The 12870-nt window shown below is 39.3% G+C and overlaps 1 protein-coding gene across 1 annotated transcript in view; it reads left to right on the top strand.

Annotated features, from left to right (window-relative positions):
* Positions 1-12870, top strand: part of Hacl1 (2-hydroxyacyl-CoA lyase 1) — a 35366-nt gene that overhangs the window by 7535 nt on the left and 14961 nt on the right. The window contains exons 5-8 of the mRNA XM_057770569.1: positions 1397-1469; positions 5008-5085; positions 6081-6175; positions 10061-10173. Of these exons, the coding sequence (XP_057626552.1) occupies positions 1397-1469; positions 5008-5085; positions 6081-6175; positions 10061-10173 (359 nt within the window). The remainder of the gene's footprint in view (positions 1-1396; positions 1470-5007; positions 5086-6080; positions 6176-10060; positions 10174-12870) is intronic.

Genomic DNA, 12870 nt, shown 5'->3' with positions numbered 1-12870 from the left:
AGACAGGCCTTAAACTTGTGATCCTCCTGCCTCAGGCCCCTGAGTAAGGATTATGGGTCTATAGCACTACTCCTAGCTGAGAGTTTTTAACACCTTTGTTCAGCATATAGAAGTGTATATCCACCATCTTGCTTTGCCTGGTTAGCAACTGTATTCTTATATTTGTTAAAATTTGCTTTATAAACTGTTTAATGCTTATTCTCCATCCTTTATTTAACCTTGTCTCAGCTACTTTATCAGTAATAGCAGGATGAAGGGGATTATGTTCTGATCAATTCAGAACATGTTTAATCTTTTTAATGTGAAGGACATTTTCTTCTTTGCACTTTGTGTGTGTGTGTGTGTGTGTGTGCGTGCCCACACAGGACCTAGCATGTAGAGACAACCCACAGAGGTTGGCTGCTTCCTGCGTTATGGGCTCCAGGAACTGAACTCACCTCATTAGGATTGCTAACAATTGCCCTTACCCACAGAGTTGTCTGAGCTTCACTGTGTTTCTTTCTTCCTGCCTTCCTTCCTTGTCTTCCTCTTCCATATCTACCTTAGAAATTGATATTTAAGTCTGGGGTCTGGAGAGATGCCTCAGGGATTAAGAGCACTGGCTCAGGGCTGGAGAGCTGGCTCAGTGGTTAAGAGCACAGGATGCTTGCTTGCTCTTACAGAGGTCTTGAGTTCAATTCCCAGCAATCACATGGTGGCTCACAACCATCTATAATGAGATCTGGTGCCTTCTTTTTGTCTGCAGGCATACATGCAGGCAGAATTCTGTGTATATAATAAATAAATTAATAAAAAAAAAAAAGAGCACTGTCTGCCCTTCCACAGGTCCTGAGTTCAATTCCCAATACCTATCTAGAATGAGATCTGGTGCCCTCTTCTGGCATGCAAGCACACATGCAGGCAGAACACTACAAAATAAATCTTAAAAAACAAAAAAACAACAAAAAAAAAACTTTAAGTTTGATGTATTTTTTAACCTTGAGAAATAAAAAGTGGAGAACTTTTTTAGCCTTGAGAAATGAAAATTGAGAACTATTGCTCATTTTTCCATTTCCAAATAGGTTTACTCAAGAACATATAAAAGTTCTTCTCTCCATCTCAGGAATAGTAAGGCATAAAGTTGATTTTGTCACTGTACCTGGAAACCTAATGTTAACATGGAAGGAGGGAGCTGATGTAAGAAAAGCATTTACTATACGTTTTCCATTTTTGTGGTTTTTGAGAATGGGATCTCGCCTATCAGATCACATCTTAATTTTTTTTTAATTTCTAGGTTTTCAAGGAAGATGTAGTTTGTTCTCTGTCTTAGTCACTCATAATTGTCATGCACTGGACACTGATGAATGTTTTCTGTATTCTCATTTCTAACTATCTTTTTAAAAAATTGCTGTTTCAGGCCCTTGATTGTGATTGGTGGTTCTTCTGAAAGAAATCAAGAAACAATGGGAGCCTTTCAGGAGTTTCCCCAGGTACCCAGCTCTACCATCCGAGCAAAGATTAAATACTGTTGAAGTAAAAACACTGTCTTGACTGGGGTTTCTGATGCTTGATGAAACACTGTGGCCAAAACCAACTAGGGATGAGAGAGTTTGTTTCCTCGTCCTGGGAAGTCAGGCAGGGACTGATGCAGAGGCCACAGAGGAACAGCAGGTCAGCAAGACTTGCTCCTCAGGGCTCACTCAGCAGCCTGTTTTCTTATACAACTCAGGAGCACCTGCCCAGGGGTGGCTTTATATGCTGTGCCCACCCACTTCCATTAATCAAGAAAATGCCCTACAGGCTTGCTTACAGGCAATCTAATGGAGGTGTTTTGTCAGTTAAGGTTCTTCTCCCCAGATAACCCTCGTTTGGGTCACATTAACCAAAACCTCTCACAAACACAATTAATAACGTCTGTTAAAAATATGAAATGTGGTGGAATTTTGTTTGTGATCTAACAAGTAAAGCTCACCTGAAGAGTGCAGAGCCAAGCCAGTAGTTAGCCCCAGAAGCCAGGCAGTGGTGACACACACTTCTTGCAGAGATGAGAGTTCCCAGCACCCAGTTTGGGGGGTTCACAACCATGGGCAATTCAGCTCTAGGGGAACCTGATGCCCTCTTCTGGCTCATGTGGGTACTGCACTCATATGTGCATATATAGAATTAAAAAGGTCTAAAGCAATGGTTCTCAACCTTCCTAATGCTGTGACCCTTTAGTACAGTTCCTCATGTTGTGGTGACTCCAAACCATAAAAATATTTTCATTGCTGCTTCATAACTGTAATTTTGCTACTATTATGGACCATAATGTAAATATGTGTGTTTTCTGATGGTCTTTAGGTAACCGTATGAAAGGGTCATTTGATTTCCAAAGGGGTCATGACACACAGTTTGAGATCTGCTGATCTATACCAAAATTGACATGACTTAGTTTTTTTATTATTTTATTTATTTGTCTGGATGCTTTGCCACATGTATATCTGTGCAGTGTGTGCATAGTGCTTGTGAAGGCCAGAAGAGGATGTCAGATCCCCTAGAACTGGAGTTTCAGATGGCTGTGTCTACCATGTGGGTGATGGGAATCTAATCTGCGTCCTCTAGAAGAACAGCCATTGCTCTTAACCACTGGGCATTTCTCTAGTCCCTATAGATCTATTTTTAGTGTGTGTGTGTGTGTGTGTGTGTGTGTGTGCAGGTGCCCACAGAGACCTCTGGAGCTGGCATTACAGACGGTTGTGAGCTACCTGGTGTGGGTGTTAGGAACCAAACTCAGGTCCTCTGGAAGAGCAGTAAGTGCTTTTTACTCTCCGGCCCCTCCAAAACGACCTGATTTTTAAACTGAAGTTAAGTCCTTTACATAGTATTAAAGATGTAAGAAAAAAAACTGGGTGGTGGTGGTGCATGCCTTTAACCATTAGGAGTCGGAGGCAGGCAGATCTCTGAGTTCGAGGCCATCCTGTTCTATAGAGTGAGCTCCGGGACAGCCAGGGCTACACGGAGAAACCCTGTCTTGAGGAACCTAAATAAATAAATAGATATATGAATGAAAATGGATTTGGGGTACAACCCTCAGACGCTACAGAAATAGCTAAAAGAAAAAATTCTTCTCAAAATTATCAGACTTGGTATACATTTATTTTTATTTTAGGAGAAAAGAAAGTATTTCAAAAGTTGAAAAAATTGTCAACAAAATGTTACAGCTTCAAAAATAACTGGCGGAATGCTAAAGAGATGGCTCAGCAGTTAAGAACACTTGTTCTTCTGAGGACCTAGGCTACCAGGTCCACATGGTGGACCACAACTGTCAATAATTTCAGTCCCAAGGGATCTGACCTCCACAGATACTCTGCACATCTGTGGTGCACATACATATACGCAGGCCAAACACTCATAGACACAGAATTAAATAAATTTAAAGAAAAATAGTGATAGAATGCAAACAGCTGAGGGTGAATGATTGACCTGTAACAGGAATGCACTGGAACTATACATGCTATAGACTTTCTACCACTGAACCATACTCAAAAGTTTCATACAGAATTTATATTGCATTAATATAAAATACTACCCTCAGTACAAGTCCTTATACTCTCGAATACAAAGTTTTATTGGTTAATTATAACAGTAGCAAAAGTTTTCAAATGATGCTAATGTATCCAGAAAAGTAGAATTGATAAATAATTGAATAGAAATTTAGGTATAGTCTTGGATTTGGTACCACACACCAATATTTCCAACGGTTATGAAGCTGAGGCAGGAAGATTGTGCATTTAAGACTATCTTAGGCTAGCAAGACCATGATTTAGAGCAAAACAAAAATAAAATTTAGGGCAGGTGAGAAACCACAGTGGGAAAGGGTACTTGCCATCAAGCCTGACAACCTCAGAACAGACATGATAGGATACTCAACTCCCACCTTCACAGTCCACACACACAGCGTCTCAGGTAGGGTGGCTGTTGCTGTGAGGAGACAGCATGGCTATGACAACTCTTAGAAAGCAAAACATTTAATTGGGACTGATTTACAGGTTCAGAGGTTTAGTCCTTTGTCATCATGACAGGAAGCATGGCAGAGAGTCCATGTCTGGATCTGCAGACGGTAGGAAGAGAGAATGACACTGGCCTGAAAGCCTACTCCCATTGACACCCTTCCTCCAACAGGGGACACATCCTAATAAATAGTGCCACTCCCTATGGGCCTGTGGCGGCCATTTTCATTCAAACCACCACATACAGAGAGGATATAAATGTGTAAAATAGTTTAAAGAAAATATGAAGTTACTTTAAAAGTTATATTCATATGAAGCACGGAGTAGAGCATTAATGTCAACCATTAAAATATATTTTCCTAAAATAATAAGTTTATTAGATTGTAAATTAAAACACAGTTTGATTTAAAATTCAAATATCCTTTTCTTATTGGAAGTTCTTAAAACTGAAGGCCACGAACATAAGATTCTGAAAAACTGACGGATGATCTTGGCCCCCTCAAGCCTGTGTGATTAAGGCTGTCATATTTTCCATAGATTTCATACTGAAAAGTATCAAAGAAAATTTCTCCATGTTCCTCAAAGTGCACTAGACAATGTAGAGATAGCACTTCCAACTCCCGTGTTCCCAGAGCATAGCAAACAATACATGAGGAGAAGAGCAGCAGCAATGGAAGATGGTGTAAGATGCATCGGGGGAATTTTCATAGTCTTACTGGGCACTTGCTTGTCAGCTAACCTCCCCCAGCAGTTTATAAGAATGCTCATTTGCCTGTTTTATGGTACATGGTGTATATTATCTTTATTTTTGCTAATTTGAGAAAGGAAAATAATGTTTTGATTCTAGAATCATCCTGAGAAAGGACTTTGATTGTGATTTGAATGTGTTTTTTTTTTGAGATAACCTCAAAAGAAAAGCCACATTTTTTCTATCTTGCCTCTAAATGTAATAAGCAGTAATGACTTGAACATTTTATCTTCCCTTATGAAAACAATATAATTATGATCTGAATTTAAGTGATTTTCATTTTCTGTATAGGTTGAAGCTTGCAGATTATATAGCAAGTTCTCTGCCCGGCCAGCCAGCATAGAACATATTCCTTCTGTTATTGAGAAGGTACAGTATTTACTGAAAAGCTCTCTGGAGATTGGCCCCAGTGTCTCATGTAATGTGCCAAGCACATACTCCTCTGCAGAGCAACACCTTCAGCACTGCTATTTTTGTTCATAATGGAGCGATAATATTCCCACACTATAAAAATGACATTGTTAAAAAGCTATTTGCATTCTACCGTTCACTGCCATTATATTTAATTATTGAAACAGAGGGAAAGTAAGCTATTTTTGGAATAAAGTTTCTCCTGTATGTTAGTTCCTTAAATTATCTTTTTATTTGAACCAAAGTAAAGATAAATATATATATTAAGACCCTGGGTAATGATCTCTTAAGCATTTGCAAAAAATTTGGGGAATATTACATATAAGATTGTCTTTTACTTAAATAACATGTTGTAAATTAATGTTAGCTAGCAAGAGTTTTATGTGAAATTATAATTGAGCTATTTCAAAACTATGCATTACAGAATCAATTTGATACATTGTAAATTGTCACAGTTTCTGAAAATGCTGCCAAATGGTTAAGGTTAAGAAGTGGGTGAAAGTTCATGATCCAGCATAAACAGCGAGCAGAGACTAACAGATGCTCTTCAAGTGTAATGGAGCATGAATCTCAGGGCCTTACAGGAACTCTTTATCCCCCTTTAGATGAAACTATCTCTCAGAAATAATAGTTAATGGAGGACATTTTAATTTTAATTATAACTTTTCTTTCTTTTTTTTTTTTTTTGGTTTTTCAAGACAGGGTTCTTTGTAGCTTTGGAGCCTGCCCTATAACTAGCTCTTGTAGATCAGGCTGGCCTTGAACTCACAGAGATCCGCCTGCTTCTGCCCTCCAAGTGCTGGGATTAAAGGCGTGCGCCACCACTGCCCAGCTTAATAATAACTTTTATCCAACTAAGAATAACTCAAGAAAACTTAGGGTTCACTTCACACTTTTAGATTAACTTGAAGAAGAATATGATAATTGAGACATTTTGTTTGTCATAAACACAGGCAGTGAGAAGCAGTATCTATGGTCGGCCAGGTGCTTGTTACGTTGACATTCCTGCAGATCTTGTGATCCTCCAGGAGAATGTGAATTCTATAAAGTAAGAATTATTCAGATTCTTCCTTAGTTTTGTGTTATCATACTTACTCTTCGAAAAGAATTTATCTAGCAGTTTGTTAATCTCCAAGTGTCTCAATATTTTTGATGATTTTGTAATTAAACTGAATCCTAGCCAAAAGGCTTGGTTCTCTTCATTTAAATGGTATTACTTAGTAACTGTCTATCGATTTAATTACTAATCTAATACTTGGAACTTCCTGATTCCTTATTCAAAGTTATTCACCCAGTTAATAACCTTAGATATATATCTCCATTAACGTATGGGTTATTAACATATAGGTTGAATTTCTCTGTCTCACCAGCTGCTCCCAAATAACCATAATTTAATTAAAATTATTAATTTTACGTGATAGGCCAATAACTCAGGTTGATCCAAGCTAACTCTTACATTTAAATTAACCCATGTTTCTTATTTACCCTCTGTCATGTGGCTGTAACTTTTTTCAACATGGCACTTTCATCTTGCTTCTCTGCATCTGCTCGAGATGCCTCTGATTCCACCCTTCTTCTTCCCAAGGTCCTTAGTTTGGCTCACCCCCGGACCTTATCTTGCTCAACTATTGGACAGTTTTGTTATTAAATCAATCACAGTAACATATATTCACACAGTGTAGAGGAATATTCCACATTGACAAGCATTTCACTGTAAGCCAAGAGATAAGATACATGATTGGTGAGAGCATTATTAGGATTTAGTATAAAAAGTGTTCGTCTAGCATCCCTATAACTTAAAACATTCTGAAGTGTGTTTCTGTGATTTGTCCTTCACTTTGATTTCTTAAATAAACCTTGAGTGAAAAGAAGTACAAAAAAATCACACTTGATTGTCATTCACCCTGATAAATATGCTACCGTAGTCCGCCAACCCCTAAGTGGTGTTTCTTTAGTCTTAGGAATAAAATATGCCTTTTCTATTATAACATTTTTAGAGAAATCCAGAAATGTAGAAATCATTCTTTTAAAAAAAGATTTATTTTTTTATTGTACTGCTGTCTGGGGGGCCAGCCTCCAGCAGCACAGGGCTTTGGCAGGAGTCCATGGAGTCGGCGAAGCTGATCTTTTCTATCGGAGGGGTGTTAGGGGAAAGGCACTCACAAACTCTCTTGCTGATTTCTTTGTTTATTCTCTCCTCATGTTGTTTCACAGCTTTTATACCCCAGCAGAACCTTCCAGGCAGCAAGAGTCAAATCAGTTGTGTTCCATTTCTCAAGTGAATGATTATTGGTAAAAACACGTTTTTAATCTCCCTCATATGATTAAACATTTTATATATTACAGGTGAAAGACAAATTATCCCAAGAACCCACATGCATTCATACCCAAACAACTTGTAGATTAACCATGTGGCAAGCAAGTTGTTCTTGTTGGGTCTTTCACTGGCAGGCTGCATTCTGCAGTTACAAAGAGTGGGCCAATTACTTTATTACTTATCTTGAAAGGAATCTTAAAGAAATAATAAACATAAACTTTGATATTTGAAAAAGAAATCAGTCAGCTCTCCTTTAAATCTTTAGGGTACGTATTCATTCATTAATAGTTTTTTACATCAGGAGATTGAGGACATAAATGGGTATAAAGGATTAATCATCACCTTTGGTCATCATCCAAATCTAGCAATGAAAGTTCATCAGCCAGTTATAATTGGACTGCTTTGTTCTTGTTTCTTGACCTTAAAGAGTTTCACATTCAACTATGTTCCTAAGACTTTAAATTGTCTTCTTGGGTTTTTTACCTCAAAGTTACTTAACAAAAATATCTAAGTCTAACTTTGTTATTTTCAAAGCTTTGTTTCAGCTGTGATGCACTCCGAGACCCGTGAACACATCTCCCAACATTTAGGTTAAATAATTTAAACTAGCTATTGGGATTTGATTGTTAATTGTCATTAACTTGAGGTCCAATTCATGCAGCTCCTTAGGCGAGACTCATAGACCTTGGCTGTGAAACATCCTTGTATTTATTTTTATTCATCAAAACTCTGTATAAGCCAATATTATTATTATGAAAGTAGACAGTACAGCTTAGAGAGAGGTCATCTTCTTGACAATCCACAGGTAAAAATGCTCAGTAGAACGGGATGTTTCCAAGAGATAGGCATACTTACGGGCAGTGGGAATCTCCCCACGTCCACTCACACCATGCTAGATACCAGAGAAAGGGAGCCGCAGCAAACATGTAAAGGTGCAGAGGAAGCAAAAGGCATTCCAGGGTCTGCAGCCCCGTGGCCTTGCCTAAAGGAGATTGGCCCATCAGGGGGTTCCCTTCTGCTGGGCTGACACCTGGAACTTCAACTGCAACCTGCTGCTCCTCTGGCATGGCCAATGGCATGTGTGTGTGTGTCTGTGTGAGTGCTTGCCCGTGTGTACAGGCGTCTGTGGAAGTCAGAAGAAGGTATCTGAGCTCCTGGAGCTGCAGTTACAGGCACTTGTAAGCCACCTGCTGTGGGTACTGGGAATACAAGAGTGGAAGAGCAGCTCTTGACCTCTGAGCTTTCTCTCCAGCTCAAAAGAAATCCTTTTATCTAAGGCCTGACATTTTTTTTAAATATTTATTTATTTATTTATTATGTATACAACATTCTGTCTGTGTGTATGCCTGCAGGCCAGAAGGGGGCACCAGACCCCATTACAGATGGTTGTGAGCCACCATGTGGTTGCTGGGAATTGAACTCAGGACCTTTCAGAAGAGCAGGCTATGCTCTTAACCTCTGAGCCATATCTCCAGCCCAAGGCCTGACATTTTTAACATTTAGTATTTTTCTTTTTGTCATGCATATTTAATCAACATGTTGAATTTATAGTTAGAAGATTTAAGACTGATTTCACTGTGTAGTCCAGCCTGGTTTCATAGCCAATTCTTTTGCCTTCACTTCCCAAGTACTGGGTTTACTAGTGTGCACTACTGTCCTGAGCCTTCATACACATTATATAGGTTACATTCCTCCTGTAATTTATTTGTTGAACATCCATAACAATGACCATTCATTGTTTTAAGTGTATATATGTGTGTTGAAACAGTGTCTCACTACAGAGCCTTGACTGGAACTCTCTGTAGATCAGGCTGGCCTCAAACTCACAGAGATCCACCTGCCTCTGCCTCCTAAGTGCTGGATTAAAGTGTGTGCCAACACTGCCTAGCGTGTTTCATTGTTATTTCTTAAATGCTATGTTTGTGGACCTTGCTATTAGGGAAATGGTTCTCTAGTAGCTCCAGACAGTGGTCAGTATATTCAGTATACTGGGGTTGTTTCTATTTGTTAGAACCAGACATTATACATCTAGTGTATGTGTGTGTGTGTGTGTGTGTGTGTGTGTGTGTGAGAGAGAGAGAGAGAGAGAGAGAGAGAGAGAGAGAGAGAGAGAGAGAGAGAGAGAGAGAGAGAATAACTATCAAAATAATACTGAGGAATGAAGGACAGTGTGCCTTAGGTGAGTTGAAAATGTAGCCTCCCTTTAAACTTGTGTAGAGGTTGATGCCCTATTTTATTGTGTGTCTAGATAGTTGGATAATATAGATCTCTCTCTCTCTCTTTTTAAAATTTTTTCGAGACAGGTTTCCCAATAGCTATAGACCCAGTCATGGAACTTGCTCTGTAGACCAGGCTGGTCTCGAACTCACAGAGATCCACCTGCCTCTGCCTCCTGAGTGCTGGGATTAGAGGTGTGCACCACCACTCTCAGCCTAAAGCATTTATTTGTGTGTGTGCATATGCATGCTTTAGTGGTCAGAGGACAGTTTGATGGAGTCAGCTGTCTCCTTCCACCAGTCTCAGGTCTTCGGACTTGGTGGCAAGTGCCTTTACTTGCTGAGCTATCTCCAAGCCCCTAGCCTCTTTTCATTATTACAGCATCATTTTTATTTCTAGGTACAAGGAGTGCTGCATGCCATCTCCAGTTAGCATGGCCGAAACCCCTGCTGTGTGTATGGCAGCATCTGTTATTAGAAATGCCAAACGGCCCCTGCTCATCATCGGGAAAGGTAGCACAAGAACTCCTAGGTCACAGACTGTGGGAATGTTGACACTGTCTTTGTTGTTTGTTTTTATGTGCTCTGGTGTTTGTAATTGCAGCAAATGGTCTTTTCATCCATTTCCAAATCACAGAACTCATGTTCAGTGGCCTGGAGACCTCACTTTTACAAAGAATAATTTTATTTCTTGACTTAGAAGTAAATAAGTGGTATGGGAGGTCTTCTGTCTATATGTTGCTTTTATTGATTAATGAATAAAGAACTGCTTTGAGCCTGTGTCTGGGAAGAGCAGAACTATGTGGGGGAAAAGAACAAGGCTGTATGTTGAGAGAAGGAAGGGGCGGAGTCAGAGAGAAGCCATGGAACCACTGCCAGAGTCATACATGCTGAGACTTTGCTGGTAAGCCACTGCCATGTGGTGATACACAGATTAGTGGAGTTGGGTTAAATTAATATGTAAGAGTTAGACAATAAGGAGCTAGAGCTAATGGGCCAAGCAGTGATTGAAATAATATGGTTTCTGTGTGATTATTTCGGGTCCGAGCTAGCCGGGAACCAACAAGCAATCCCTCCCTCCTACAAATAAGTTTTTTCTATTACAGATATTTCAGAAAAATCTAGAAAAGTTTTAGAAAAAAAAGAAATCACTCCATCCAAGGAAATAAGTTTTGGCCTTCAGTATTTTATTTCACTTTTAAAATTAATTAGTTGATTGATTAATTAATTAATTTGGTGTTTTGAGATGGTTTCTCTGTGTAACAGCCCTAGCTATCTTGGAACTAGCTCTGTAGATCCGGCTGGCCTTGAACTCACAGAGATTCTTCTGCCTTTGCCTCCTGAGTGCTGGGATTAAAGGTGTACACCACCACTGCCCAGCCAATATTTTATTTTTTATGCCTATTTTACATATTGTGATAATGCTATATAGACAGCTTTATATTTGATAAGCTATTTATAATAAGTATTTTTCTTAAAGTTATTTCCTAAACACAATTTTAATGTTGAATTTTATACATTGACGCTTGTTGTCAAATGTTTGTTTGTTTATAGTAGCTGTGGTAAACATTTTTATGAAAAGTTTTTCCATAGTTAGGATTTGTGGTAGCACTCCAAAAAGAGAATTAACTAAATTAAAAAGTATGGGTATCTGAATGACTTTTGGAACTGAAATTGCTTACTCCTTAGGTATCACAGAAACAATTTATATTCCTGTTAGCAATTTATTATTATTGTTTTTTCTTTTTTTTATTTTGTAGATTGATTATTTATTTATTTTGGTTTTTCAAGATAGGGTTTATCTGTGTAGCTTTGGAGCCTATCCTGGCACTTGCTCTGTAGACCAGACTGGCCTCAAACTCATAGAGCTCTGCCTTCCTCTGCCTCCCAAGTGCTGGGATTAAACAAGTGCACTTTACAATTCTTTTTAATTCTATGTATGGTATATGTGTGTACATTTTCATGCATGTGTGTATGTGGATACCAAAAGTATTTCTGTAGCTGTCAACAGGGTCTTTTACTGAATCCAAAACTCACTGATTTGGCTAGAGTATCTGGCCAGTGATTCCTGCGATCCACCTGTCTGCATTCCTCTGGTGCTAGGATTACAGATGTGCACCGCCACATCTGGATCCAGACTCTCCAGTGCTACGGTTACAGATGTGCACCGCCACGTCTGGATCCAGACTCTCCAGTGCTAGGGTTACAGATGTGCACCGCCACGTCTGGATCCAGACTCTCCAGTGCTAGGGTTACAGATGTGCACCGCCACGTCTGGATCCAGACTCTCCAGTGCTACGGTTACAGATGTGCACCGCCACGTCTGGATCCAGACTCTCCAGTGCTAGGGTTACAGATGTGCACTGCCACGTCTGGATCCAGACTCTCCAGTGCTAGGGTTACAGATGTGCACCGCCACGTCTGGATCCAGACTTGGGTCCTCATGCTTACACTGCAGGCACCTTATCTACTGAGCTACACCCTCACTGTTTTATATATATACTCCTATGCTGTGTGCTCTGGGAAGGTGAGATGGAGTTATAAGAAAGGGAGTATTTTATGTGGGTGTTGTGAAAAAAGGATCTAGAGGCTATGACATCCACAGCTGTACCATTAAGAAACAGTCGTTCCCCAAGTAGACAAGGGGAACAAAGGTGTCTAAGAAGCAAGGCCTGAGTATACAAAGACACCCAGACAAGAAAAAGAGTAAGAAAACTTTCTGGCTGAACTAAAAGCACTATTTTTCTTGCATATGCATAATAAAGAATTCTAAGATGACCTTTTAGTGCAGAACATGATACTGAATATGAATGTAACTATACTATTTAGTAAAATTCTATAGAGAAATGGATAATATGCTATTAGCTCTAAAGAATATAAAATTAAAGCTGGGCAATGGTAGCACATGCCTTTAATCTCAGCACTCAAGAGGCAGAGGCAAGAGGATCTCTGTGAGTTTGAGGCCATCCTGCTCTACAAAGCAAGTTCCAGAACAGCCAAGACTGTTACAGAGAGAAATCCTATCTTGAAAAACAAAACTCTCTCTCTCTCTCTCTCTCTCTCTCTCTCTCTCTCTCTGTGTGTGTGTGTGTGTAATTAAATAATTAAATAAAAATTAAATAAAATAATAGCAGTCATGATGACTTCAGAAATGAAATTATTCATATATGTCGAAACAGTAAGTTCTCAGTGCCACTGAGGGCATGTTTT

Source organism: Chionomys nivalis, chromosome 5 (assembly GCF_950005125.1).
Source record: "Chionomys nivalis chromosome 5, mChiNiv1.1, whole genome shotgun sequence".
Lineage (NCBI taxonomy): Eukaryota > Metazoa > Chordata > Mammalia > Rodentia > Cricetidae > Chionomys > Chionomys nivalis.
The sequence above is the reverse complement of the archived record's forward strand: the minus strand, read 5'-3'. Positions and strand labels throughout refer to the sequence as shown.